The sequence below is a fragment of the Crotalus tigris genome, unplaced genomic scaffold (assembly GCF_016545835.1).
Source record: "Crotalus tigris isolate CLP2741 ecotype Arizona unplaced genomic scaffold, ASM1654583v1 scf7180000019718.230237, whole genome shotgun sequence".
Lineage (NCBI taxonomy): Eukaryota > Metazoa > Chordata > Lepidosauria > Squamata > Viperidae > Crotalus > Crotalus tigris.
The window spans coordinates 178,196-205,694 of NW_024097680.1; the positions used below are offsets into that span (position 1 = coordinate 178,196).

A 27,499-nucleotide genomic window follows, 5' to 3' on the forward strand; every position below is an offset into this window, starting at 1 on the left:
AGGAAGAAAGGGAGGAAGGAAGAGAGGAGAGAGAGGGAGGAAGGAAGGAAAGAAGCAAGGAAGGAAACTTTGATTTTCTTTTCTGATTCTGTGCTTGAATTGTAATGGCTTTATTGCTTGCTTTAATATCTTAATCTGTTTTTGATTTTTTTTTTTGAACGCCTGGTTATTCCTTTAGGAAAAGTAACTTAGTTTTTCAATAAAGAACAAGAACTAAATACGGATAATATGGTTCTCGCAGCTTGATTTTCTCACCAAGCTGGACTAGAGGATTTTCTAACTCTGCCATCCAGGAAGAGAAATCAACAGTCCATGGTTTAGAAAAATGGGAAGAACAGGAAGGAATGGAAAGAGAAAAAAAGGCTGTTTTCCAAGACGCTTAAGTCTGAGGCTGTTAGAAGGCCAGTCACAACACACCCCAAAGTGCAGAAGCCGAGGCTATCAGAATGACAATGAAGTACCTTGGCTGAGTTTTGGTGTTGCTATAGCACTACAGGATTTTATATCGAAGCTTCTAGACTATCTGTACACTGCCATCTGTTGCCCATCATGGAATAAACCGGGGTTTGCAAACAGAGGGCTATTCAGAAGCAGCTTTTCATTCCCAGGGAAGCTAATGTTGTAGTTCACCATGTTTACACTTGAGATCTGTGGTTCCACACCTTTTAGCAGAATAATAGTTGGAAGGGACCTTGGAGGTCTTCTAGTCCAGCCCCCTGCTCAAGCAGGAGAACCTGCACCATTTCAGACAACTGACTGTCTAGTCTCTTCTTAAAAGCCTCCAGTGATGGAGCCCCTACGATTTCTAAAGGCAGGTTGTTCCACTGGCTAATTATCCTCACTATTAGGAAGTTTCTCCTTAGTTGCTTCTCTCCTTGATTAGTTTCCATGCATTGCTTCTTGTCCTGCTTTCAGGGGCTTTGGAGAATAGGTTGACCCCCCTCTTCTTTGGGGCACCCCCTCAGATATTGGAACATTGCTATCATGTCCTCCCTAGTCTTTCTTTTCACACATCCCCCACACAACATTTGAAAAATGGGATGAATGAATTGTGACTTCATTCCTTTGAGATCACACCCCTTCGGCAGCTTTTCAGAATACGGAAAACTATCAAGCTGCAGGCTGTCATCACAAATATTGTCCAAGCTGCTTGAAAGCAACAAATGGGTACTATAAATTTGGCTGATCCCTCATTCATTTTCTAGATCTGCGTTCACACCGCCTCTTTATCTTGGTGGGTGAACAAACCCATTTTCTATGGATTTCCACCATATCATGAACTGTAAATTCATCCAGTGGACAAGCTTTGCATGTGTCACAAAGAAAGGGACCGCAGTGAACCCTAATCACGTTTTGGCCGCCATTGTGTTGCCACAAAGAAGAGGGGTGGGGTTGATTTATTTTCCAAAGCACCAGAAGGCAGGAGAAGAAGCAATGGATGGAAACTAAGGAAGGAGAGAACCAACCTGGAACGAAAGAGAAATGTCCAGACTGTGAAGAACAATCCATCAGTGGAATAGCTTGCCTCCAGACATTGTGGGTGCTTCAAGAAGAGATTGGACAACTATTTGAAATGGGATAGGGTTTCCTGTTTGAGTAGGGGGCTGGACTAGAAGACCTCCAAGGTCCCTCAACTCTGTTATTCTACTATTTTGTAAATGTAAGACTGTGAACGGTATGGCTAACCATGCTTGAGAAGATGGCCTGTCCATTAAAGAACATGCTTTCTAAAATGTCCTGCAAAGAGTTCCCTTGGAGAGATCTATATAGAGACAAAAAACTGCTGGTAAACAAGGAGAATCGACAGAAACTGGAAAAGTGGAGGGGGAAAGGAATTCCTCCGAATTCTCCTGATAATACAGATTATTTCAGCAAATAAGAAACACCTCCAGGCTCATCCTGTTCCACACTAGCCTGCAGCCTGCCTCCAAGTGAGCCTATAAACAATTTAGAAAGCATCATCAAATATTCATAGATATGGACCAAACTCCAAGCCGTGTACCTGGATGCAGACAAAGCTAGGATCGACACAGTCAGAAAATGTAGAGACACTGAAGGCGGGAAGCAGATGTTCGTGGCAACAGCAAGCCAGAGAATCTTGCCCAGGTAAACAAAAAATAGCAGAAGAACAGAGTTGGGGGGTCTTCTAGTCCAGGCCCCTGCCCAAGCAGGAGAACATATATCTTTTCAGACAAATGGGTGTCCAATCTCTTCTTAAAAGCCTCCAATTATGGAGCTTTTTCAAGTGGCAACCGAGCGACAAACGTGATCTGGATGACTGAGAATCTCCATATACTCCAGGGATGGAGCATCCAGAGTTATTAACCCCCAAAGGAGCACCCAAAGTTATTAACAGAATTAACAGACAGAATAACAGAGCTGGAAGGGACCTTGGAGGTCTTCTAGTCCAACCCCCTACACTATCCCAGACAAGTGGATGCCCAATCTCTTCTCAAAAACCTCCAGTGATGGAGCACCCACCACTTCTGGAGGCAAGTTATTCCACTGATTAATTGTTCTCACTGACAGGAAATTCCTGTTTAATTCTGGGTTGGTTCTCTCCTTGGTTAGTTTCCATCCATTCCTTCTTGTCCTGCCTTCTGGTGCTTTGGAGAAGAGCTTGACTCCCTCTTCTTTGGGGCAGCCCCTGAGATACTGGATATCCTTGAAGTTTAAGGTGTTCCTGGCAATTGAAGCCCAATTTGTCTTTCCGGGCCAACCAGGACTAGGCATATGCACTTCGGAAATTAAAAGATTTGGAGAAGGCACTGGTCTGCCTGCAAAGAGATGGCAAAATTATACACGCAGCCATGTCTGAAAAGAAAAAAATAGCAAGAGCTCCAGTACTCATCCTTCTTGGAACTAGCTGGAGATGTTTGACACTGCTTTAAAAAACAGAGTATCCTGTAGATTAGGGGGGGGTCCAACTCTGGCAACGTTCAGACTTGTGGACTTCAACTCCCAGAATTCCCCATGGCCTGCTGAGGAATTCTGGGAGTTGAAGTCCACAAGTCTGAAAGTTGGAGGCCCTGGTGTAAACATATGGAACAATTTGTGAACCAGGGAGCCAGTCGTATCCTATTTATCCAGAAGAAGGGCTTGAATTTTATTTCCTTTTTAAGGGAAAAGACAATATTTGCTTTCTAAATAACACCTCCACTGCCAGGTCAGGATGAGAAAGGGGAAAAAAAAACCCACCAAAAATCTACCTGGAAGAACAGATGCAGCTTGAGCAAAACAATACATGCCACGTCCCTGGGGGCCTCCGAGTGGCAACTTCCATGTGAGGCTTTTGCGTTATAATCAGATTCTGTGAAAGGATTGTGTGTTTACAGGGAAACAGATAAGCAGCATATGATTAAGTGTGCTGTATTCCATCTTACCAACTCTTGCAAAAATCAAAGCCATCTGCTTGCAAGGCAAACACAAGGAGAGAGGGTGGGGGGAGGAGAGGAATTCAAAGGAATTCACATCCCCTCTTTTATTGATAGCAAAATAAGATGTTGGGGTTCAGGAGCAGAAATCCAGCCAGGCAGAGCATCTTCATCACCGCAGTGAGTTGTCTTGAAGATGACATTCCTTTTGCGTAGACGCGGTGGGCCCCCAGACAATAAGACAAATCTCCTGGTATCCAGGAAGAATGAGGAAGGTTGCAGAAAAAGACTTACTGGCTATTCCTGAACACCAGCCAGGGACGTGGCCTTTATAGGTTAGAAATCCACTTCTTTTTAAAAAAGAATTGGCGCTCGGTTCAATTACAGCAGAAGTCTCTGGCTTGGTTTTCCTTTCCTTTGTTGCATAATTGCTCCCCCTTTAAAAATTAATATCTTCTTTGCTTTTACTTCTTTGGAGGCGGTTTATTGCTGCGCTGGAGGTTAACCGTATTAAACATTTCCTAATGACATTTCAGCACAGCAGAAATGGGGTGTTGTCACTTATTGCTATGGTGTTGTTGTTGTTGTTTCCCTTCTGAGAGACCAGGCCAAAAACAAAGGCAATCAAATATGCATTAGCTCAAAACTCTGGAGAAAGCCTCCAATATAGGAAAAGGAAAGCGCACAGCCCCAAAACTGTGTGGAGAGTGGCTTTGTTTCTCTTCTGGCGAAACACAGAACTGACGAAAGCATCCAAAATGCAAACCAAAAGGTCAAGCCAGCCTGGATTGTTCCCAGCTCTTAAGCTTCTGTTTCCTTCTCATCCAGGAAGCTTCTTCAGGTCTGAACTTCAGAACGGGAGAAGCTCCTTGGGTGAGAAGCGAAATGTTTTCAAAGAAATAGCCGAAGAAATCCAGTTTTGCCTTTTGGGGAAAAAAAGCCACCTTGGGGGAAAACTGACTCACAAAGCTTTGAAAATTTTGAGGACGAAGAGGGGAACATGGGGTTGGCTAGTCTAAAGAAAAGAAGGAACAGGGGAGACGTGATAGCAGCGTTCCAGTATCTGAGGGGCTGCCACAAAGAAGAGGGGGTCAGGTTATTCACCAGAGCACCAGAGGATGAGAAGGATGAGAAACAATGGTTGGAAACTGATCAAAGAGGGAAGCAACCTGGAATTAAGAGAAACTTCCTGACAGTGAGGACAATTAACCAGTGGAACAGCTTGCCACCAGAAATCGTGTAATAGAAATCTCTGGAGATTTTTAAGAAGAGACTGGACAGTCACTTGTCTGAGATGGTATACGTTCTCCTTCTTGAGCAGGGGGCTGGACTAGAAGACCTCCAAGGTCCCTTCCAGCTCTATTCTATTCTATTCTATTCTATTCTATTCTATTCTATTCTATTCTATTCTATTCTACTACTCTACTCTACTCTACTCTACTCTATTCCTGTATTTTATTACTCTATTCTACTCTACTCTACTCTACTCTACTCTACTCTGCTCTGCTCTACTCTACTCTACTCTACCCTACCCTATTCTATTCTAACAAATAGAATCACTTTCAAGGCCCTTGTGTGGATATGGGAATGGCTGATACTCAAGTATTTTAAAATTAAAATTTGGAGATACAAGATGTGGCACAAATAGCAAGGAAATTGGAGGGCTATATCACCACTCACCCACACTGCCCTGCCCATGTGAGCCTTATCAGAAACATGGAAATAAGATCCCAGTGTGAGATCAGACCTCCATAGATCTTAAAATGCTGCATTTTAAAAAAAAAAACATATCTAAACAACACAATCTCTTTTGAGGTCTAAATTTAAGCATATTAAAAGCTGCAGGGTCCTTATAAGTCTCTAACTGCCTTGAGTTTTGTGCTGTGGATTCTCTGTGTAGGTGTAGGAGAACATGAACAGTGAGAGAGAGAAAGGGAGGGGACGGGGTGGGACAAAAAGAGAATAAAAGCCCTTTACTGAGTAACTTAATTCCCTGGAGGTGCTCTTGGCAGCTCCATATAAATAAATCAGACAATGATTGGTCTATTCCTGGCTTATTCATAGCTAGCTTGATTTTCGGGATACAAAAACTTCAGGAGAAATAACAAGGTGCCATGTTCTTTTGAAGTATTGAGATTGGTACTTGAATTTGCAGCTTGCACTGAAGATTTAATTCACAGGGTAGTTAAAATCATTGTGATGTTCATCCTTTGCAATTAGGTGAAACAAGTCACTGGCATTTGCCACACTCAGAACAAAGATACGGTAGGCTCACTTCAAACTGTATGAGGGAACACAGAACATAGAATAAAAGAGTTGGAAGAGACCTTGGAGGTCTTCTAGTCTAACCCCCTGCTCAAACAGGAGACCCTACACACCATCTCGAACAAATAAGGCTTGTCGACTTTTCAATTCTCCCATACCAGATCTTCTGAAGAAAAAAAGAAATGTCTACAACTACAGATAAGCTATGCGACTGTCCTAAAGCCCTCAAGATCAGACCACCTCAAAAGATTGTTTTTTTTTTTAAAAAAAATGGTTTTTCACTCACGTTGCTCTGTTTCCATATCAAAGCAAGATGTCCCTCATTTTAACAATAGTTTAAGTAGAGTAGAGTAGAGTAGAATAGAATAGAATAGAATAGAATAGAATAGAATAGAATAGAATAGAATAGAATAGAATAGAATAGAATAGAATAGAATAGAATAGAATAGAATAGCATAGCATAGAATAGGGATATAGAATAGAATAGGGATATAGAATAGAGTAGAGTAGAGTAGAGTAGAGTAGAGTAGAGTAGAGTAGAGTAGAATAGAATAGAATAGAATAGAATAGAATAGAATAGAAGAGCAGAACAGAACAGAATACAATAGAATAGAATAACAGAGTTGGAAGGGACCTTGGAGATCTTCTAGTCCAACTCCCTGTTCAGACAGGAGATCCTATACCATTTCAGACAAATGGTTGTCCAATCTCTTCTTAAAAACTTCCAGTGTTGGAGCATTCACAATTTCTGGAGGCAGGTTGTTCCACTGATTAATTGTTCTATCAGGAAATTCCTCCTTAGTTTTAGGTTGCTTCTTTCTTTGATTAGCTTCCATCCGTTGCTTCTTGTCCTGCCTTTAAGTGCTCTGGAGAATAGGTTGACCCGCTCTTCTTTGGGGCAGCCCCTGAGATAATGGAAGACTGCTACCATGTCACCCCAAGTCCTTCTCTTCATTAAACCTAGGCATACCCAGTTCCAGCAACCATTCTTTATATGCAGATATATATCCTTGCTGCAGATGTTCTAGAAACGAATAAGGAACCAAGAAATTTCAAACCCAGCATGCCTCTTCTTTTGCATAGCACATCAGCACCAGGGACGCCATACGCCAACAACAACAACAAAAATAATCCATTCAGACCGGAGAATACTATCCCAAATTCATGGTTTATTCCTGACCCCTGTTTGCACATCACAGTAAGCCGCAAATAAACCACTCGCATTTATTACTCAGCCCAGCGTGCAGTCAGCAATCTAGAATACAGGATTTGATCTTCCTTGCTGTTTTAAATGCAACTATAAAATTCCAATTCCTCTTAAGTTTGAAGATCAAAAACTGGCTAGGAAAACAGGTTGAAATGACATTGAAAGAAACTGTATTTTTTTTCTCATGTAGTTTTGAAAAGCAAGCAGTGGACCAAAACTTATAAAGTGAACAATCCTTCCATTTTTGCCAAGTAATAAGTGTTATAGAGAAGAAGAGGAAGAAGAAGAAGGAGAAGGAGAAGAAGAAGGAGAAGAAGAAGAAGAAGAAGAAGAAGAAGAAGAAGAAGAAGAAGAAGAAGAAGAAGAAGAAGAAGAAGAAGAAGAAGAAGAAGAAGAAGAAGAAGAAGAAGAAGAAGAAGAAGAAGAAGAAGAAGAAGAAGAAGAAGAAGAAGAAGAAGAAGAAGAAGAAGAAGAAGAAGAAGAAGAAGAAGAAGAAGGTGATGATGATTCCACCCAATTGGAGCTTCCGGATGCTCTTCAGGGGCAGCCCCGCATAGAGTGCATTACAGTACTCAAGACGGGAGGTCCTGACTTTGGTCCTGCTTTCAACCAAAGATAAGCATGGGGAAACCCAAGTCAACTCACCTTTCTTTTCGTAGACCAGTTTCTCTCCGCTCCGGCCTGAGCTGTCCAGCGGCACCCCGGTTTGACTCCCGAAATCGCCATCTCGGTAGCCGAGCTCCGGATGCAGAGGGTTCTCCTCCTCCTCGTAGTCGTAGTCATCCAAAATGGGGGTCTCCCGGATGGGCATGCCGATGACCGAGGTGTGACCTTGAAGGCGTGAACTCCGGAAGCTCTCCCTGCCCTGGGAGCCAATCAGTACAGAGGGGATGTAGTGGATCTCGTGGGTGGCCTCAGAACTGGCGCTCTTGTGGGGGACCCGGCGCTGTTTGTACCAGCGCCGCTGCGCATACAAGGCGATGGTGAACACCAGCAGCAGCAGAAGGAGAGCAATCAGCCCACCCTAAAAAAAAAGAACAAACAAGGAAAAAGAGGACGTCAATAGCATTAGCTCTATTGATTCTCAACCCCCAAACAGGAGTGCTTGGAAATGTCTAGGGAGATTCTCAGTTGTCCAGATCCTAGTTATCCCAAAGCTGCTTTTTTTCATGAGGCAACCTTGTTTTTTGTTTCTTTGGAGATGTTTCGCTTCTCATCCAAGAAGCTTCTTCAGCTCTGAAGAAGCTTCTGGGATGAGGAGCGAAAGGTCTTCAACGAAAAACAAGGACGTCCAGTTGCTTCCTGAGAAGTGGAGTGGGAGTGGCTGGAAAGCATCTCTCCTGTAAAGCAATGCACCATTTTTTTTCTCTATATCAGAAACAGATCCTTCGATTCACTTTTCCAGTATCTGAGGGGCCGCCACAAAGAAGAGGGGGCGGGCGGTCAACTTATTTTCTAAAGCACCAGAAGACAAGACAAGAAACAATGGATGGAAACTAATCTTCTGTTCTGTTCTGTTCTGTTTTGTTCTGTTCTGTTTTGTTCTGTTCTGTTCTATTCTATTCTCTGTTATCTGTTATCTATTATCTATTATTCTATTCTATTCTATTCTATTCTGTTCTGTTCTGTTCTGTTTTGTTCTGTTCTATTCTATTCTCTGTTATCTGTTATCTATTATCTATTATTCTATTCTATTCTATTCTGTTCTGTTCTGTTTTGTTTTGTTCTGTTCTATTCTATTCTCTGTTATCTGTTATCTATTATCTATTATCTATTATTCTATTCTATTCATCTATTATCTATTATTCTATTCTATTCTATTCTAATTCTAAATCTATTATTCTATTCTATTCTACTCTATTTCTATTCTAATTATCTATTATTCTATTCTGTTCTGTTCTGTTCCACTCTACTCTACTCTACTCTACTCTTATTCTTATTCTATTCCAGATTTTCCTTTAAAAGGATGAGAGTAGGTTTGCCTTAAGAGCTTTGGACTGAATCCAGGACATTTCTGATGCAACGACCCATCACAAGACCCTCACTTGACAGACCCACCCCGGAAGCTCATAAACAGAAGGACTGACTTCCCCTAAACTCCGCTGAAGATGTTATCTAGCCTGGTAGTGAAATATTCGGAAACCAACCCACAAGCTCCGAGAACAAATCTCCACCTTGGTCCTACACTTGATCTACAGATATTTGCCACCACTGCAAAGCTTTTTTAACACGAAGACCGTTGGCTTAGCCTGGTGCCTAAGAAATCAACTTATTTTGCCCCCCCCCCAAAAAAGAGGAAAGCTATATTTTTTATGTCTCTATTAGGTACTTTGCCAACTGTATACACAAAGGGCATCAATTTAATACTAGATAAAGCTCTCCTAAGATACGGAATATGCACAAGAGGGCAGAATTACAGCTGCCGTGGGAAGCCTTGAAAAAGCCTTCAGCTTCCCGTGAATAAAAAATAACCAGAGGGAAGGAAGGGAGGGGGAAAAAAAGTCAATTTCCATATAGCTTCATCTTAAAACTGAATTTCATTTGGAAGAAGACAGGACCAAAATCCTAACAGGATGATATATCTGTCTGACTAAAATATGCAGGTTGCCGTGTTTTACAAAGTGCTTATTTGAAAGATTGGAAGGCAGGGTTTGTAGAACAGGTTCCCGGTTGTGAAAGTTTACAGAAAAGTGGGGGTATGAAGGAGGAAAATAGGAGAAAACAGCTTTCTATTTTTTTTTGGGGGGGGGGTAAAAAATAAGCTGTGCAGAGGCCTGTTTAAGGTTCTAGAACTGAGTGTCTTTGTGACTTATGAACAAGTTGCTGACAACTGTAAGAAAATATATTCATCCTTTATGGAAACCTTTAGCTACAAATAACTGTTCATCTACAGATACATGAGATGTCTTTATTCCTTTTCTCCTCCTCCTTCCCCTTCTCTCCTTCTCTCTTTTCTTCTTTTTCTCCTTTTCTCTTTCTAATTCTTTCTTTCTTTCCCTCTCTCTCGCTTCTCTCTTTTTCTTCTCCCTCTTTCCTCTTTGTCTTTCTTTTTCCTCTGCCTCCCTCTCCTCTCTCTTTTCTCTTTTTTTTCTTTCTTTCTTTCTTTCTTTCTTTCTTTTTCTTTCTTTCTCTTCCCGCTCCATTTCTCTTTCCTCTTCTTCTTCTTCCTCTTTCCACTCTCCCTTTCTTCTCTCTCTCTTTCCTCTCTCTCTTTCTTTCTCTTCCCTCTCTTTCTCTTTCCTCTCCCTTTCTCTCTCTTTCCTCTCTCTCTTTCACACCCCCTTCTCTCTCTCTCTCTCTCTCTCTCTCTCTCTTCCTTGCTCATTGGATTTAAATAAAAGTAAAAGTAAAGGGAATTATACATACATACATTCATGCATACATACATGCATATATATATATATATATATATATATATATATATATATATATATATGACGAGGGAGTATTCAAGGTAAACTTGAATACTCCCAAGAGTATTCACCAAATACTCTTCTCCCAAATCAGTTCACCAAGATTTGCATTAAGAAAGCTCCCTGAACGCTTTTTTTTTTTTTTAATGAATTCTCATCCGCTTTGCTAAGAGAATAAAAATAGCAAAGGAACAGAATTTTGGTCAATTTGATCAAGTTAAGAAAAAGTCAGATTGAACAATTTGTGGTCATTTGGGTCAAATTAAGAATGGAATAGGTGGATTTAGTGACAAGGGGTCAAAGCATGAATGTCTTAACCTTTTGGTTTACAAATGCTTTTTTCACTATCTTTTACTTCCAGTAGCAGAGAAGATAAGCTATACTACTAGCTGTCCATTGTTTAATGCAGCTATGTCAAACACAAGGTCCAGGGGCCGGATGCATCCCGTGAAGTGGTTTCATGTGAACCGTGAAGCCATCCTGGAAACAGTGAGGGAACAGCCCCCTCTGCCTTGACCCTGGCCCAGGCCGGCCGGGAGCCAATGTACAATTTGTGGTGGCCATCTATGCTGAAATGCATTCAGTCTTAGCTCCACAAGGCCGTCTGGAAACAGCGAGGAACCAGCCCCTGGGTGCATGCTGGGGAGGTGTCACCCTTTGTGAGGAATGAAGAAATGGACCATGCCTTGGCGCTTGCCCCAGTCCCAGTAATGGGAAGATTCTGATGGAAAGTTCTGGGGAAAAAATCTTCAGTATAATCTTTTTTTTTTTTTTTCCTTTTGGGAGAAGATCATGGATCTGGTCCTATCCTGGAAAAAAAAAATGCAAAGGGTTTTTGGAGACTGGATTGTCTCCACTGAGTTTTCAGTTTAGATGTCTAATCTAGATGTCTGATCAACCCTCATCATTCAGGGTTGTCCCAAAGGTGCTTCTTTCAAGAAGGAACTAGACTTTTAAGGTTTTCCCCTGGAAGACATTTTGCTTCTCATTCCCCCCCAAAAAAACCTCTTCAGTTCTTTGTTCAGTCTAGATTAGGCAGTGAAATTGTGCTGGAGGAAAGCAAAAAAAAAAAAAAAGAAAGAAAGAAAGGTCTCAAAGCCAGCAGAATTTCAACAAAGGTGTCTTCACCTATCTTAGAATAATCGCGAAGCTTCATTAAAACCCCGAGCTATGCAGAAGATGAAAATAAACATGAAAAAAACCACCTTGAACGGTGATCCTCCCTTAACGGCGGCGGGGAATCTGATTAACCCAAGACACAAGGAAAGTCACGGCAATTGTGTACCCCAGCCACTTCTTCACCTGAAGGAGCGGAAGGCAGCTCGCGGCAATGAATACTGCTTAACCTAAATTTCCAAAAGGTTACATGACATTGCAGCGGTAGCAGCCTTTGTGCTCTCCGGGAAAACTGTCACAGAGGCTCCTCCAAAGCCTTGACAATGTGTAGACCAGGTTCTTGCACACCAAGCTCAAATCTGAAGTTCAAGGATGTCTGAAAGATGTCCCTCCCTCCCTCCCTCCTTCCTTCCTTCGTTCCCTTCTTCCTACCTCCCTCCACTCTTCTTTTCTTCCTTCTTTCTTCCATCCTTCCTTCTCTTCTTCCTTCTCCCATTCTTCCTTCCCTCCGTCCCTCTCTTTCATTTCCATCACCTCCCTCCCTCTCATTTTCATCTCCTTCCTTCCTTCTTCCCTCCGCTTTTCTTTCCTTCCTTCCTTTTTCCATCCTCCCTTCCTTCTCTTCTTCCTTCTCCCATTTCTTCTTCCCTCCATCCCTCCCTTTCAATTCCATCTCCTCTCCCTCTCATTTTCATCTCCTTCCTTGCTCCCTCCCTCCCTTCCATCCTCCCTTCCTCCCTTCTTCCTTTCTTTCCTTCCTTCTTCTTCCATCCATCTTTCCTTTCTTCCATTTATTTATTTATGAGACTTATATACCGCTTTAAGTGCAAGCACTCTCTAAGCGGTGTACACCAGTAAGCAATGTATATATATATTTTTACATTGCCCCCAACAATCTGGGTCCTCATTTTACCTACCTCGGAAGGATGGAAGGCTGAGCCGGTGAGATTTGAACCGCTGACCTGCTGAACACAGTCAGCTAACGTGGCCTGCAGGACTGCACCCTAACTGCTGCGCCACCTCGGCTCATTCCATTCCTCCCTCTCATATCCATCTCCTTCCTCCCTCCCCCCTCCCTCTCTTCTTTCCACCCTTCCTTCCTCCCTCCCTCCTTCCCTCCCTCCCTTCCTTCCTTCTTTCCCTCCCTTCCTCCCTCCTTCCCTCTCCAAACTTTATTATTGAACAAATTACTCTGGGAACCCCTGTTGCAAGGCTAAAAATTAACATGCGGTTGCTATTCAGAACTCAGAAATATTTCCTCTGGCTAGTGAGAAACCAAGAATTGGTTCCTCAACAGGACCAATTAACTTCATCATTTTTGCAACCCATAAGGATGACTTAAAGAATATTTCCCTTAAAATGAGATCCAGCAGGTATGACATGCAAATCCTCCAACTCCTACCATTTTTTTGATTTGATCCAAATTTGCAGAGAATCATTATCGCCCATGCAATCATCCCTTCCCTAATTAAACCCCTTCAACCCTCTTACTAAATAAGCCCTACAAATATGTCAGATCCAAGTGCAGAAGTAAGCATGTTTTTTGTCGCAAAACCTTCATTGCCTGTTTTATTATTATTATTATTATTATTATTATTATTATTATTATTATTATTTGTCCTGGAGATGGCAAGATTAAGAATAATAACAACAACGGCAAAACAAAAGGATAATTATGATGATAGTGTTTATTTACTTCCTCACTAATTTAACCCAAAAAAAAAGCAACTAATCTCAATGGATAACTTGATCATTAGTGCAAATTAATGCAGCTTGGTCGCACAGTATGCATATATTAAAAGAAATTAATTCTTTCCAAAGGAAAGCAAAGGAAGTCAGGCAAGAACGCCTGCTAGCAGATGTTAAAACGCTGATAAAATTTGGATTATGATGCTGGGTGGCTGCGTATTTTTTTTTTTCAGTCTCCTTTTCCATATTTTGCATAGATGGAAATGCCAAATCCAGAATGTTTTCTGTTCTGTGCGACCTTTTCTGCTCAGGGGAGGAAATGCCAAAAGGAAATACCTTGTACAGGTTCTCTTTGTCTTACAATAGTTCATTTGGTGAAGAGGAAGAGGAAAAGAAGAAGAAGAAGAAGAAGAAGAAGAAGAAGAAGAAGAAGAAGAAGAAGAAGAAGAAGAAGAGGAAGAGGAAGAGGAAGAGGAAGAGGAAGAGGAAGAGGAAGAGGAAGAGGAGGAGGAGGAGGAGGAGAAGAAGAAGAAGAAGAAGAAGAAGAAGAAGAAGAAGAAGAAGAAGAAGAAGAAGAAGAAAGAAAGAAAGAAAGAAAGAAAGAAAGAAAGAAAGAAAGAAAGAAAGAAAGAAAGAAAGAAAGAAAGAAAGAGACAACAAGGCTCATTTTTTCCAAGGAACGAAGAGAGCTCTCCGTCACACAGGAAGGCAGGAATGGGAAGAGGGAAATGGCAGACGGGTATGCGGTTGGGGTGGAGATCATTTCTAAACGCATCGATGGACATTTCAGATCGATTTGTGGAACCGAGCATTAAAGCAAGGAGGGGACTATGACTAAGAAAGGGGGGGGGGAAGAGGCCATTCCTTATCCTTCCCTCCCTTTCTCTCTTCTTCCCTTCCCTTCCCTTCTTTTTCCTCTTTCCTTCCTTTCCCTGTGCTGGAAATCATTTCTAAATGTATTGATGGATATTTCAGATTGATTCATGGAAGCAAACATTAAAGCCAGGAGGGAACTGTGAGTAAGAAAGGGGGGAAGCCCTTCTCTTTCCTCCCTTCCTCTCTTCTTTCCCCCTTCCTTCCTCTCATTTTTCTTCCTCCTTCCTTCCTCCTTTTTTCCTTTCTTCCTTCCTTCCATCTTTCCTTCCTTCCTTTTCTTTCTTCCTTTCCTCCCTCCCTCCTTCCTTCCTCCCTCATTCTCTTTCCTTCCTTCCTTCCCTCCCTCTCCTTCTTCCTTCCTATTCCCCTCCCTCCCCCCCTCACTCCCTTCCTTCCTTCCTTCCTTCCCATTTCCAAAGCGTTATTATTGAACAAATTACACCCCGAGCCTTCCTAACCATTGTATGAATATGTTTAGGCATTTTCACTGTGCAAATATTTCAGTGCAACAGATGCCCCATGTGAAAAGCAACTGCCATGGCATATGCCGAGGTTCCAGTTTTGCCACGTGACTGGAGTTTTCCAGAGAATGGCAGAAGATGGCCCAGCAGCAGCAGCAACAGTGGTTTGGAAAAAAAAATAAAGACGGAAACAATAAATATTTAGATGCACCATTAAGTTGATAGAGAAAAATACACTTCACAAATCAGATAACGTCTAGAGCAAGACTGTGCCACAATATGTGATTCTTTGAAGATAATAATTATCATCCCAGAAGGCTCATATTTTCATTAGGGAGGGAAGGAGGATAGGGAAGGAAAGAGATGGAGGGGAGGGAGGGAAGAAAGGAAGGAAAGAAAGAAAAAAGGAGATGGGAATGAGGGAGGGAGGGAGGGAAGGAGGGAGGAAGGAAGGAAGGAAGGAAGGAAGGAAGGAAGGAAGGAAGGAAGGAAGGAAGGAAGGAAGGAAGGAAGAAGGAAGGAAGGAAGGAAGGAAGGAAGAGTGAAGGAGGGAGGGAGGAAGGAAGGAAGGAAGGAAGGAAGGAAGGAAGGAAAGAAGAAAGGAAGGAAGGAAGGAAGGAAAGAAGAAAGGAAGGAAGGAAGGAAGAAATTAAATTAATTCATGAGCTGCCTGCCAGCCTTGTCACAAAATAATTTTTTGACTAGCTGATAACCTGCCATGGGAATAGTAGCATCCTCTGCAAAGATGTCTCACAGACATGATAATCAATGTGATCAGTAATGAGATATAGGTAGAAGAGGTCATTTGTTGCCTTTTAGGAGAAGATGATAAGTTATTAAAATTCCTCATACTCGTGATAGTGGGCCAAGTCACGTCCTGATGCATTTCTTTTCTTTTTCTTTACTATATTCTTTGTGGGTTTTGTTCTTGTTTTTTTGCTTTCTTTTCCACTTGTTTCCTTTCTACCCATTCTAGTTTCCATCCCTTTATTACGCATCAGTTTTCACTTGTGATTTTTTAAAATATAAATATATATAAAAGAACTCTTCTTCCCCCCCCCCCCGTATTATTCCAGAAGAAGAGAGTGGAATTCACCCTTTGCTTTTACGATGAACTTGTATTTGTTTGACGCAATCTCTGAAGAAACCAGGAACCCAGGTGGCCACTGAATCAACAGAGCCATCCTGAATAAAGCGACATCTTCCATCTTTCGCACAGAAAGGAAACACATTTCTATTAAGAGATCTTCTCCCATCTTTTCAGGACAAAACTAGCTTTGTTGAGCCACCGAGAGCTGAAAAGACGAAGAGAGCCACCGTGGAAGAGAAGGCGAGTTCCATAGAACGCCAGGTACAATGTCAGGAGATCTGAGGCTAGGTCAGCCCACTGCATAAGACGGCCGTTAAAATACGTGCGCCTCCTGCTCAGAATGACTTGATCAAGCGGCTAAAAGAAGAAAGCTAACCAAAAAGAAAAGAAAAAGGAAAATGACAAAAAAAGAATGTTTCCTTTTGAGATGTTCTTCCAAGGACCCGTTAGAGAGAGCAGAAAGCAAGCAAAAGACACGCGCGTTCACTTCCTACAAGGTACAAAGTCTACGGAACAACAGCAGGACCAATAAATCTCCAGGGTTGTGGTGGAAAGGAAGGATGGGTGGCTGTAATGCTGCATTGATGACAATAAAGGAATTGAGTTGGCTAGCGTGGACAATGTGCATGAGTGCATCTCCCAGTGGGGCGACTTAGGAAGAACTCCCAAGAGGCACGGCAAAGGAATCTGAAGAGGTCCCCGCAAACTGGGTGGCATCTGAAGGAACTCCGAAATTTGACCGTGGGAAAAAGTAGGCAGAAAAGACAGGATGCAGTCCTTCAAATCTGCAGTTCTCCCAGAATTCCCTTTGCAGGGATGGCCACTGCTGAGGATCCTGGGATTTGAATAACAGAAGAACATAGTTGGAAGGGACTTTGGAGGTGGAATAGAATAGAGTAGAGTAGAGCAGAACAGAATAGAACAGATTGGAATAGAATAGAATAGAATAGAATAGAATAGAATAGAATAGAATAGAATAGAATAGAATAGAATAGAATAAGAAATAGAATAGAATAGAATAGAATAGAATAGAATAGAATAGAATAGAATAGAATAGAATAGAAGCTGGAAGAGACCTTGGAGGTCTTCTAGTCCAGCCCCCTGCTCAAGCAGGAGACCCTATATCATTTCAGACATGTGGCTGTCCAATCTGTTCTTAAAAACCTCCAGTGATGGAGCACCAACAACATCTGGAGGCAAGCTGTTCCACTGGTTTATTGTTCTTACTGACAAGGAAATCTGTCCTTAGTTCCAGGTTGCTTCTCTCCTTGATGAGTTTCTATCCCTTGCTTCTTGTCCTGCCTTCTGGTGCTTTGGAGCATAGGCTGACCCCCTCTTTTCAGTCTTTCAGATATTGAAATATTTGACATTCTCACTTCCTGGATGCAAAGCAAAGGATGACAAAACATGCTCGAAAATAAGGGACAGGACGGTCAAACCAGGCGGCATGCTGGACTGCGCCATGATGAAGCAGGAAAGGATCTGCAGGCAAAAAATTCTGCAAGAGACAGCTGGTAAAAAAAGATTTGTCTCCAAGCTATCTCCTCACACTCAGCTTCTGAAGCTTTGTCTGGCGCCTAGAGAACCTGGCAGCTCTGGGGAAATGGGACGAGGAAGCAAAAGAGGGAGAGGAAGAAATGGGGAGGGGGAAAAATAAAAGACGCTTGCAATTTATTAAGGGGGCACTGGGGCAAAAATGAAATTGAATCCCTCTACTTGAAAGAAAAAAAAAAGAATCTTCCTTGCTTAATGCATCTGTAGCCAGCTTTTGCTTCTACCTTCCCTGTTTCCAAACCTCACTCAACTAGGCAGCCCGTTCTCTCCAGTAGTCCTCGGTTAGCGACCATAGTGAGGCGGATCCGTGGAAAGACCATAACACCCTTTGTTTTGTTTTCTATCTTCTGTTTCCAGAAGAGCTTTGAGCCAAGGAAGCAAGTCTAAGTACACCAGTATTAGAAGCAACTCAATTGGTAAGTTTTAGGAAGGGATGAGCAAGGTTTTGAACCCAGCAGAATAATAATAATAATAATAATAATAATAATAATAATAATAATAATAATAATAATAATAATAATAATAATAAGAAGAAGAAGAAGAAGAAGAAGAAGAAGAAGAAGAAGAAGAAGAAGAAGAAGAAGAAGAAGAAGAAGAAGAATAGAATAGAATAGAATAGAATAGAATAGAATAGAATAGAATAGAATAGAATAGAATAGAGCTGGAAGGGACCTTGGAGGTCATCTATTCTAACCCCCTCTTTTAAGCAGGAGTCCCTATACCATTTCTGACAGATGGCTGTCCAGTCTCTTCTTGAAAGCTTCCAGTGCCCACAACTTCTGAAGGCAGCTTCTGTTCCATGGTTGATTGTTCTCGCTGTCAGAAATTTTCTCCTTATCTCCAGGTTGAATCTCTTCTTGATCAGTTTCCATCCGTTATTCCTTGTCTGTCCTTCAGGTGCTTGGGAGAATAGGATGACCCCTTCCTCTCTGGGACAGCCCCTCAAGTATTGGAAGACTGCTATTGTATCTCCCCTGGTCCTTCTCTTCACTAGACTGGCCTTGCCCAGTTCCTGCAACCGTCCTTCCTATGTTTTAGCCTCCGGTCTCCTGATCATCTTTGTTGCTCTTCTCTGCATTCTTTTTAGAGTCTCAACATCTTTTTTATAGGGTGGTAACCAAAACTGGATGCAATTTCCTAGGTGTGGCCTTACTAAGGCTTTATAGAGTGGTATTAGTGATCTTGATTGAATCCCACTGTTAACACATCCCTCTTGAAGCATCTTGAAAACCAGAGGGAAGCTTTGGAGAAGTGGAAGAAGGAGCTATCCATTCTCAAAGATTGGACTTTAGAAACCGAAGCCACAGATGGTTCGTGGTGGGAAAGTTAACGTCTCTGCAAAAACAAGCCATTCTGCTTCCTAAAAAGTTTGCCTTCTTTCCTCCAAGCCGTGAACTCACCGAGGTGCAGACAAGAAAGTTTAGTTCAACGCCTTGAGCTTGTTTTCACAACTGGATTTTTTTTTTCTTTTGCAGGCTCCTACACAGACCTGCAGGTGCGTGCCTTCTCTTTCCACCCAACGATTGAAAAGCCTGGAGGGATGCGTGTGAAGAGAAGCTCCGCTCACCTGGGGCCAAGTCTCATTTTTGTGAAACACATCACCCTTTTCAAAGCCCCACCGTTTCCAAAAGGATCTCTCTTCAGCTTTCTTCTCCACAATCCCCATCCTTTCCAAAAGAGGACTGTGTGCGCTTTCGGTCGAGAAGAAGCTGTTTCAGAAGAAGCTTGCAATGGGAGCTACGTAAGGGAAAGGGGAATGACAACACGGTTTCCAATAAGCCAGGGTAAAGCTAAAATGGGAAGCAGCACCAAGGGCAGGGCAAGAAGCAATGGGTGGAAGCTTGTTAAGGAGTGAGCTAAACTCGAAGTAAGGGGAGTTTTTCTGACAGTAGGAACAAGGGAACTGTTGTGGGTGCTCCATGACTGGAGGTTTTCAAAAATAGACTGAATTTGACTGGGATGGTGGAAGGGCTGCTGGCCTGAGCAAGGGGCTAGTCTAGAAAACCTCCAAGGTCCCTTCCAGACCTAGAATTCTAGGCAATAGCCAGCCACACATAGCAGAATAACAGAACAGAATAACAGTTGGAAGGGACCTTGGAGGTCTTCTAGTCCAACCCCCTGCTCAACCAGAAGACTTTATACCATTTCAGACAAATGGCTGTCCAGTCTCTTCTTAAAAACTTCCAGCGTTGGAGCATTCACAGCTTCTGGAGGCAGGTTATTCCACTGATTAATTGTTCTAACTGTCAGGAAATATCTCCTTGGTTCTAGGTTGCTTTTTGCCTTCATTAGTTTCCATCTGTTGCTTCTTGTCCTGCCTTCTGGTGCTTTGGAGGACAGCTTGACCCCCTCCTCTTTGTGGGAGCCCCTCATATATCACTGCTATCATCCACTAGTTCTTCATTAAACTAGATATACCCAATTCCAGCAACCGTTCGTTGTATGTTTTAGCCTCCAGTCCCCTGATCACCTTTGTTGCTCTTCTCTGTACTCTTTCTAGAGTCTCAACACCTTTTTTTACATCATGATGACCAAAACCGGATGCCCTATTCCAGGTGTGGCCTTACTAAGGCTTTATAAAGTGGTTATTAACACTTCACGTCATCTTGATTCTATCCCTCTGTTGATGCAACCTAGACCTGCGTTGGCTTTTTGGGCAGATAACTTTGCTTTCTGCTAAGACTAGCCTTGGATTCTATGCAGTCTCAAGTTCCTTCTCTCATTAGCTCGGCTTCTTCAGTTCCTGTCCCTGGTTGTTCCTGACAGATTTAGCAGTTATGACATGACTAGCGTGAGAGATATTTTTTTTCCCATACCAGAAGATGACAGACAGTTGATTACTTCATTCCTCAAAATACTGCTGTGCTTCCCCCCCCCCCTGCATATTATCCCATCATCCTTGAGCAGAAAGGCAAATAAAGGAATTGTGATTCCCCATCCTAAGACACATACCATTGATAGCAACAGCAATTAGACTTATATACCACTTCACAGTGCTTTACAGCCCTCTCTAAGCAGTGTACAGAGTCAGCCTGTTGCTCCCCAACAATCTGGGTCCTCATTTGACCAACCTGGGAAGGATGGAAGGTGGAGTCAACCTTGAGCTGGTCAGGATCGAACTGCTGGCAAAGTCAGCCTGTAATACTACATTCTAACCACTGTGCCACCATGGCTGATAGATAGATAGATAGATAGATAGATAGATAGATAGATAGATAGATAGATAGATAGATAGATAGATAGATAGATAGATAGATAGATGGGGATGGGTCAACCCCTGATGGTTGAAGATGTCCCATCTTCCCCCAGTTTCCTGATAGGAAGCAACAAGAACAACAACAACAACAGAGCCTCAATTGCGGGTCTTCCTTTGCTCTGTCTCCTGCAACTCTCAAGTTCTCCTCTGGGCCAGACCGGGCACTTGTCATTCCCGAACTGTCTGGTGTCAACTACAGAGTCTTCCCCTGTCATGGGAACGAGGTCGCCAAGTTCAAATAATTAATTTTGACGACCGGGAGAGGGCTGACAAGCCCACTGCAGACATGAATGATGATGGATCTTGAGGACACCACAGGCCACTCTCATTGCTTAATCATACAGAATGGGTCTTCGGGGGCTACTTATCTAGGACAAGGACTTTCCAAACAATGCCCCTTGCAGTCTAAAGACTGCACACTTCTTGAACACACCATGGATGTTATTAAATGACAGGTTCGGCCTTAGTAACTTTCTACTTTCCTCCTCTACATTCTCCACGGAAGGCTCCCAAATATTGGGAGATGCCTCCAGATAGGGTGGGACTTTAATTGATAGACCCTGTGTCCCTGAAAATAAGACCCAACTGGAAAAGCCCTAATATAATTTTTCAAGATGCTCGTAATATAAGCCCTACCCCCAAAATAAGCCCCAGTGAAGATCCTCAGCCAGACAGACGCATTGAGTACCATATTTCCCCGAATATAAGCCCTAACCAAGAAATAAGGCCTAAAGAAGGCCTTGGAGGTCATTTAGTCCAACCCCCTGCTCAAGCAGGAGACCCTATATCGTTTCAGACAAGTGGCTGCCCAGTCTATTAAAGATTAAAGACTTCTAACTGTTTCCCCTCTATTTTTCAAGACTTTGGCCAGTTTCTGTTTCTTGAGAACTTTGTGTTCAGTTTCAGCTTATTGACCCCAACCTTCAGGATTCGGATAGTCGCACACCACCTGGGATGTCTGACCTTACCTTAGAGAAGCCCTAGTTTAAGCCGCAGAAAAGAAATGTGGAAAAAAAGAGCAGCGGAACGTTTAACCGAGATTGCAACCTGACATGTGTGTGTGTGTGTGTGTGTGTGTGTGTGTGTGTACACTTGAAAGAAGAAAAAGATGCCAGACAAAACTGTTTTAATATATTCACAGGAATAACACCGTCATGCCTCTGACTGAGAGACTAGCAGTAAGGTATTAGCATAACTGGTGTCCCTGTCAGGAAAGAACGCTTTTAAAAACACATAAAAAGCCAAATTTCCTTCAAGCAAAGGCACTTTTAATACCGTTAAGTATTCTGTTTTTGAAAAGGAAGAGAAAGACATGAAGTTCTCTCTCTCTCTCTCTCTCTCTCTCTCTCTCTCTCTCTCTCTCTTTTCTCTCTCATTCTCTCTCCTCTTTCTTTGCTCTTGTTCTCTCATTCTCTCTCCCTCTCTCATTCTTTTTTCTCTCTCTTCTCTTTCCCTCTGATTCTTTTTTCTCTCTCTCATTCTCTCTCTTCTTTCTTTGTCTCTGGTTCTTTCTCTTTTGTTCTCTCTCTCCTCCTCTTTGTCTCTCTCTCTCTCTCCCTTTCTTATTCTCTCCTCTCTCTTCTCTCTCTCATTCTCTCTCTCCCCTCTCTCTTTGTCTCTTGTTCTCTCTCTCCCCCCTTTCTCTCTCTCTCTCTCTCTCACACACACACACACACACACAAAACCATTGTTAGTGGAACTTTATGGGTATATTCAAATTCTTTTCTTAAGCAGAGTTGGAGTCATTGTAAGAATAGTAGAAGATCACAGGATTTTATATAAAGTAATTCCCTATTCTTTCCTTTTCTTTTCATTAATTTTTAATCCCCAGCTAGACACCTGCTCCCTATGCAAAGGCACAGTTCTACCCCTGAGAATTTTTTCACAAATTATTTTCTCTTTTGAAAGAAAATACTTTTATATTAAATCGAACAACAGCAGATAGGAAATTCTGGGGGGGGAGGGCATTGTGTGTGTATGTGTGTGTGTGTGTGTGTATTTTTCATTTCCCTTGCTAATTTCAGAGCACTGCAGCTTGTTTTGGATTAAGTCAATTAGAACCGGCACCATATTTGCTTTTTGGAAATGGGATTTTCATTAGGCAGCACAATTCTCTTTGGAGCAAAATTATTTAGAAGGCTTAAATTACCTCTGGTAAGACATGAGAAGAAAACAATTACACATTCATTCCAAAACAATTCTCCCCTCCAAATGGTGGCTGGTCAGCAACATCACTGTGAGGTTTGACAGTGGTTCGTATCCCCCATCCTTTTATTAAAAAAAATAGTTAGAAAGAAAGAGAAAGAGAGAGTGAAAGAGAGAGAGAGAAAGAAAAAGAAAAATAGAGAGGAAGAGGAAGAGAGAGAGAGAAAAGAAAGAGAGAAAGAAAAAGAAAAAGAGAGAGGAAGAGGAAGAAAGAGAAAGAAAGAAAGAAAGAGAGAGAGAGAGAAAGAGAGAGAAAAAGAAGAGAGAAAAAAAGAGAAAGAGAGAAAAAGAGAGAGAGAGAGAGAGAGAAGGAAAAAATCAAGATGAGTACATGGAAGGGAAGGCACTGGGCAGACTGGAGAAGTGTCCCAGTAGGGTAAGCCATGTTGATATATGGGGGCAGCTTAGAACAGTACGGAAGAAAAAGTGCAAGGAACAACTGGGGAAGACAGGTCGATGGACAATGCTACATTGAAGGATCAACTAAGAGTAACAAGGGTACTAAGACATGGACAACGTACAAGCAGGCCGGCCAGTACAGATGTCAAGCTGGAAGCTACTAAGGGGAAGGAGAGCCTTGCCCTACTCAAACTCCTGCCTGGATTTTGCTTCATCTAAAACCTGGAAGACTCAAGGCTTTCCAATGTTCAGTTCTCCCAAGTCCTAACCCAAAGGTGCCTTTTCAAAACCCAACTGGACTTTGTTTTTCCTGGGAGATGTTTCGCTTCTCATCCAAGAAGCTTCCTCAGTTCTGAAGAAGTTTCTCAGATGAGAAGCAAAATGTCTTCCAGGAAAAACAAAGAAAGTCCAGTTGCCTCTTGAAAAAGCATCGTTGGGAAAGCCATGACCTAGAGGGGTGAGAATCTCCATAGACACCTCCAAGCCCTTAATACAGTTTTAGCAGCATCTCTGAAGCATCTCTTTCCTTCCAGCTTTGGGAGACAAAAACCAAAAAAACAACATGCCACGCACACTCGCTCATTATTTCTGCAATGTAAAACGCAAAGGAATCAATATATATATATATTTTTTGTCATTGTGCCTGCTCACCCCCTACCCTGTGCTCCCCCGCCCCTCGGGTGCCATAATCTTGGCTGTCATTTGAGTTTTTAATTGTGTTGTTTTCTCTGTTGTGCAGAAGTAAATCTTATCTGTTTGGGATTAAAATTCAATGAAGGTCAAGGCGGTTGCAAAATTTACCAGCCAGCTGCAATTAATGTTTGTTTTGCCTTTGATAAATTGGAACAGCTTCCCTTCTCTAGAAGTGGAGTGGGTTTCAGAAGCTGTAATTCTTCCATTAACTCAATGATTTCCCTAGCATGATAAAGCCACCTGTCAACTTCTCCAGTTTGTCATCTGTCATTTCAAGGTCCTGGACATATGTCTGATATGTTTTATGATGATTATTTGGGCTTCTTGTGTCAAAACATTGAAAGCCACCAATTAGTCTTTCCATACAAAGTACTGGATTAAACAAAAATGTGTCATTCAATTGCCTTGCTGCTTCCTATCCCCCCCCCCCACCTGCTTAATTACACTTTCCTTCATTATAAATACCCATGAAGGGTTTGGTGTGTTTGTTTATGATATTTCTTCCATCACTTCTGAGACAAAAGTAGCATCCCTTAAGAATTTTTTGCTGATGTTGCCAATCAGACAGGTGAGTTAGTACCAGAACTGTTATTTGAACTCTATTGCATTTCTCTTCATACATGCACACACACACACACACACACAGAGAGAGAGAGAGAGAGAGGGAGGGAGAGACATATGAACTCTTCTCCGATTAATTTAGCACCAAGGACAGCTCCCATAATTATCTACGACTTCCAAAAAGCTGGAATTCATATCTTTGTTTGCAGGTTAGTTTATGTTTTAGCAAGGTTTCCTTCCATTCCAACGCTTAACTAGCTAGCCATGTTTTCCTTCCCAGTGGAAAAGTTTGTTAAGTCTCCCCAAAAGGAGGAGAAATATAATATGAAAAGTGGAGGAAGATGATCAGAAGGAGATGGTGGGAGGTTTGTCATTTCAGACTTGCAAAATTCTGTTAATGTTGCCTCGCAATGAAGTAGAATTAGTTCTTCTGTCCTGTTTCCTGTCTGGTCTACCTGAGAAGGGTGACACTTTCAGAGCAAACAGCGAAAATGGCTAAGAAGCCGACACTTGTGTTACTGGAGCAATCAGTCGTTGGATAGTATCAATAATTTGGTAAGTATGTCTATCACTGACTCTACTGAATGCAGGGTGGCAGCCATAAACTCTTCAGTTCACATCCTATGGTGTCTACAAGACATTGAACCATAACGCTCACCCCATTTTTCATCCACCACTTCTCGCTGTCTCCTTAGGCCACCCTGAGCTGCTTTTGACCTGAGGAATTTGATCACGCATTATGTAAAGCTTAAAATTAATCTGAAGTCGAGTTCTTTGGCAGATAAACTCAATACCAATCAAAAGGAACATCTTCAAATCCCTATGGTGCAGCACTTCAGAAAGAGCTTAAGCAACACCTTCAAAGGGAAGCAAATTGATGCTCTTGTTGAAACAAGTTCTTCTTTTAATCGTGCCAAATTAAGTCTTCGTTTTTCTATAGCTTTGTGCTGCCCCGCAAAACAGGCTTTTGTATCACAAAAACAGATCTTGAGAGTTTGGGGGGGGGAAAAATCAGAGAAGAGCAACTATTAAGATGATCCAAGGCCTGGAGACTAAAACATATGAAGAACGGCTGCAGGACTTGGGTTTGGCTAGTCTGAAGAAAAGAAGAAATAGGGGCGACATGATAGCAGTGTTCCAGTATTTGAGGGGCTGCCACAAAGAAGAGGGAGCCACTTTATTCACCAAAGCACCAGAGCGAAGGACGAGAAACAATGGTTGGAAACAGATCAAAGAGAGAAGCAACCTGGAAATAAGGAGAAATGTTCTGACAGAGAGAACAATCAACCAATGGAACAGGAGTTCCTGACAGTGAGGATAATTAACCAGTGGAATAGCTTGCCTCCAGAAATCGTGGGCACTTCATCACTGGAGATTTTTAAGAAGAGGCTAGATAGTCACTTGTTTGAGATGGTATAGTTTCTCCTGCTTAAGTGGGGGGCTGGACTAGAAGACCTCCAAGGTCTACTTCTATTCTATTTATTCCATATTCTATTCTATTCTATTCTATTCTATTCTATTCTATTCTATTCTATTCTATTCTATTCTACTCTACTCTACTCTACTCTACTCTACATTCTATTCTATTCTATTCTATTCTATTCATTATGCTATTCTATTCTATTCTATTCTATTCTAGTCTAGTCTAGTCTAGTCTAGTCTAGTCTAGTCTATTCTATTCTCCATCTTCCCTACCTTAAGAGGTCCTTCCTGAGGTCTCTTATTGGGATCAAATGGAAATTAAGAAAGGTATAAATAACTAGAGAGACAGTTCTACAATGTAAAACAGCTCACTTACAAATTCCAGCCTTTCAAAACTTATCGAAGTAAAGGAACCCCTTAGCCCAGACATCAAAATTCTCCCAATGTGTTCTTTGGCTTTTAAAATCAAAACTTTAAAAAATGTTCAGCACATCACAAATGTAATCCATCTGGGCCACCGCCTGTACCGAAGAACAGATCACCGCAATGTACAATTGTGAATTCTAGAATTAAAGCAGGCCATACACGACAAAAACTCACAGAAAAACTTTCATCAATCACAACCCCTTCTTAATCAACAAGACCTCCAATCCTAGTTTTAATCCAGACAACTAACCAGGAAAGTCCATAGAGTTTGCAAATACAAACTGTTCTTTGTTACCCATTTACCATCCTGGGTGGGATGGTAGTGTAGAAAAATTATCCAAAGGTTCTTTCCAAAAGCCAACGGGATATGCTTGGGTTTTTCTTGAAAACATTTCCTTGAAAATGTTTTGCTTCTCATCCAAGAAGTTCTTCAGAACTGGAGGAAAAGCAATAGGTCTTCAAGGAAAAACAAAGGAAGTCCAGTTGTCTTTTGAAAAGCACTTTTGGGACTTGGATGAGTGACAATCTCACGAATGAGGAAGGCGAATATACATGTCCCAGGATAATGTCGCAGGATCCAATCTGGATTGGTCACTGTGACCAGCTTTTGGACTTCTCCTGGAGCCCATCTTCAGGGAACTTCTCTCTGACAGAGTGTGTGTTGTGCTACGTGTGGTATTTTTTGTAGTGCCCGTTGTAAACGATCGAGAATCTCCATAGATGAATGTAGAAGAAGCCACTCACCATGACAGACACGTGTAGAATGTGCATCTGCTCATCCACAATCTCCGAAGGTTCTTGCAGGCTCGGTGGTGTGGCCCGGGAAAGTTGTTCAGCGCTGCTCATGGACACATGGAAGTAGAGGGTGCCGTTTTCCAACCACTGCTGTTTCCAATGCACCAGAGAAAGATCCGACACCGTTCCGGACATCTCTGCCAGAAGGAGAAATAGAACTTAGTATTTATATAGTACTAAAAGTGTTCATCTTACTGCCAATCTTCACCATTCTGATCTGTAATTGTATTTTAAGCTGGCATGGCTGAGTTTGCCATTCCTTGCTTATCTCTTCCATATTTTTCCTCTACATCAGGGGTCTTCAAACTTGGCCCTTTTATGACTTGTGGATTCCAACTCCCAGAATTCCTCAGCCAGGCACGCTGGCTGAGGAATTCTGGGAGTTGAAGTCCACTCCTCTTAAAGTCTAACCAATTCAATAACTGGCCTTATTAACATTGTCCCATCTCCAATACAGCAGCAAAGACTTAGATAGGCAGAAGACAAAAAAACGTGAAAGAGAAATGGGAAGTTCTCTTCTTGGCTAATTGTGACTCTCATTGGCCAGTTTGGAGAATAATGAAAAATCGTTCCCAGTTCAATGACCAAAGCTTAACGCCCACCCTTCTTTGCTTCTACAAGAACAGAGATCTGTTTTGCTTCTCATTAGCCAGAGGATCCTTTGATACCTAAACAAAAGGGACAATTACTTCTTTAA

At 42.1% G+C, this 27,499-nt stretch overlaps 1 protein-coding gene across 3 annotated transcripts in view; it reads right to left on the bottom strand.

Moving 5' to 3' along the window:
• Positions 1-27,499, bottom strand: part of ASTN2 (astrotactin 2) — a 187,622-nt gene that overhangs the window by 152,593 nt on the left and 7,530 nt on the right. For all 3 annotated transcript variants that reach the window (XM_039364280.1, XM_039364278.1, XM_039364277.1), the window contains exons 2-3: positions 26,752-26,939; positions 7,492-7,870 (exon numbers count right to left, since the gene is read on the bottom strand). In XM_039364280.1, the coding sequence (XP_039220214.1) occupies positions 7,492-7,870; positions 26,752-26,937 (565 nt within the window). In that variant the 5' untranslated portion in view covers positions 26,938-26,939. The remainder of the gene's footprint in view (positions 1-7,491; positions 7,871-26,751; positions 26,940-27,499) is intronic.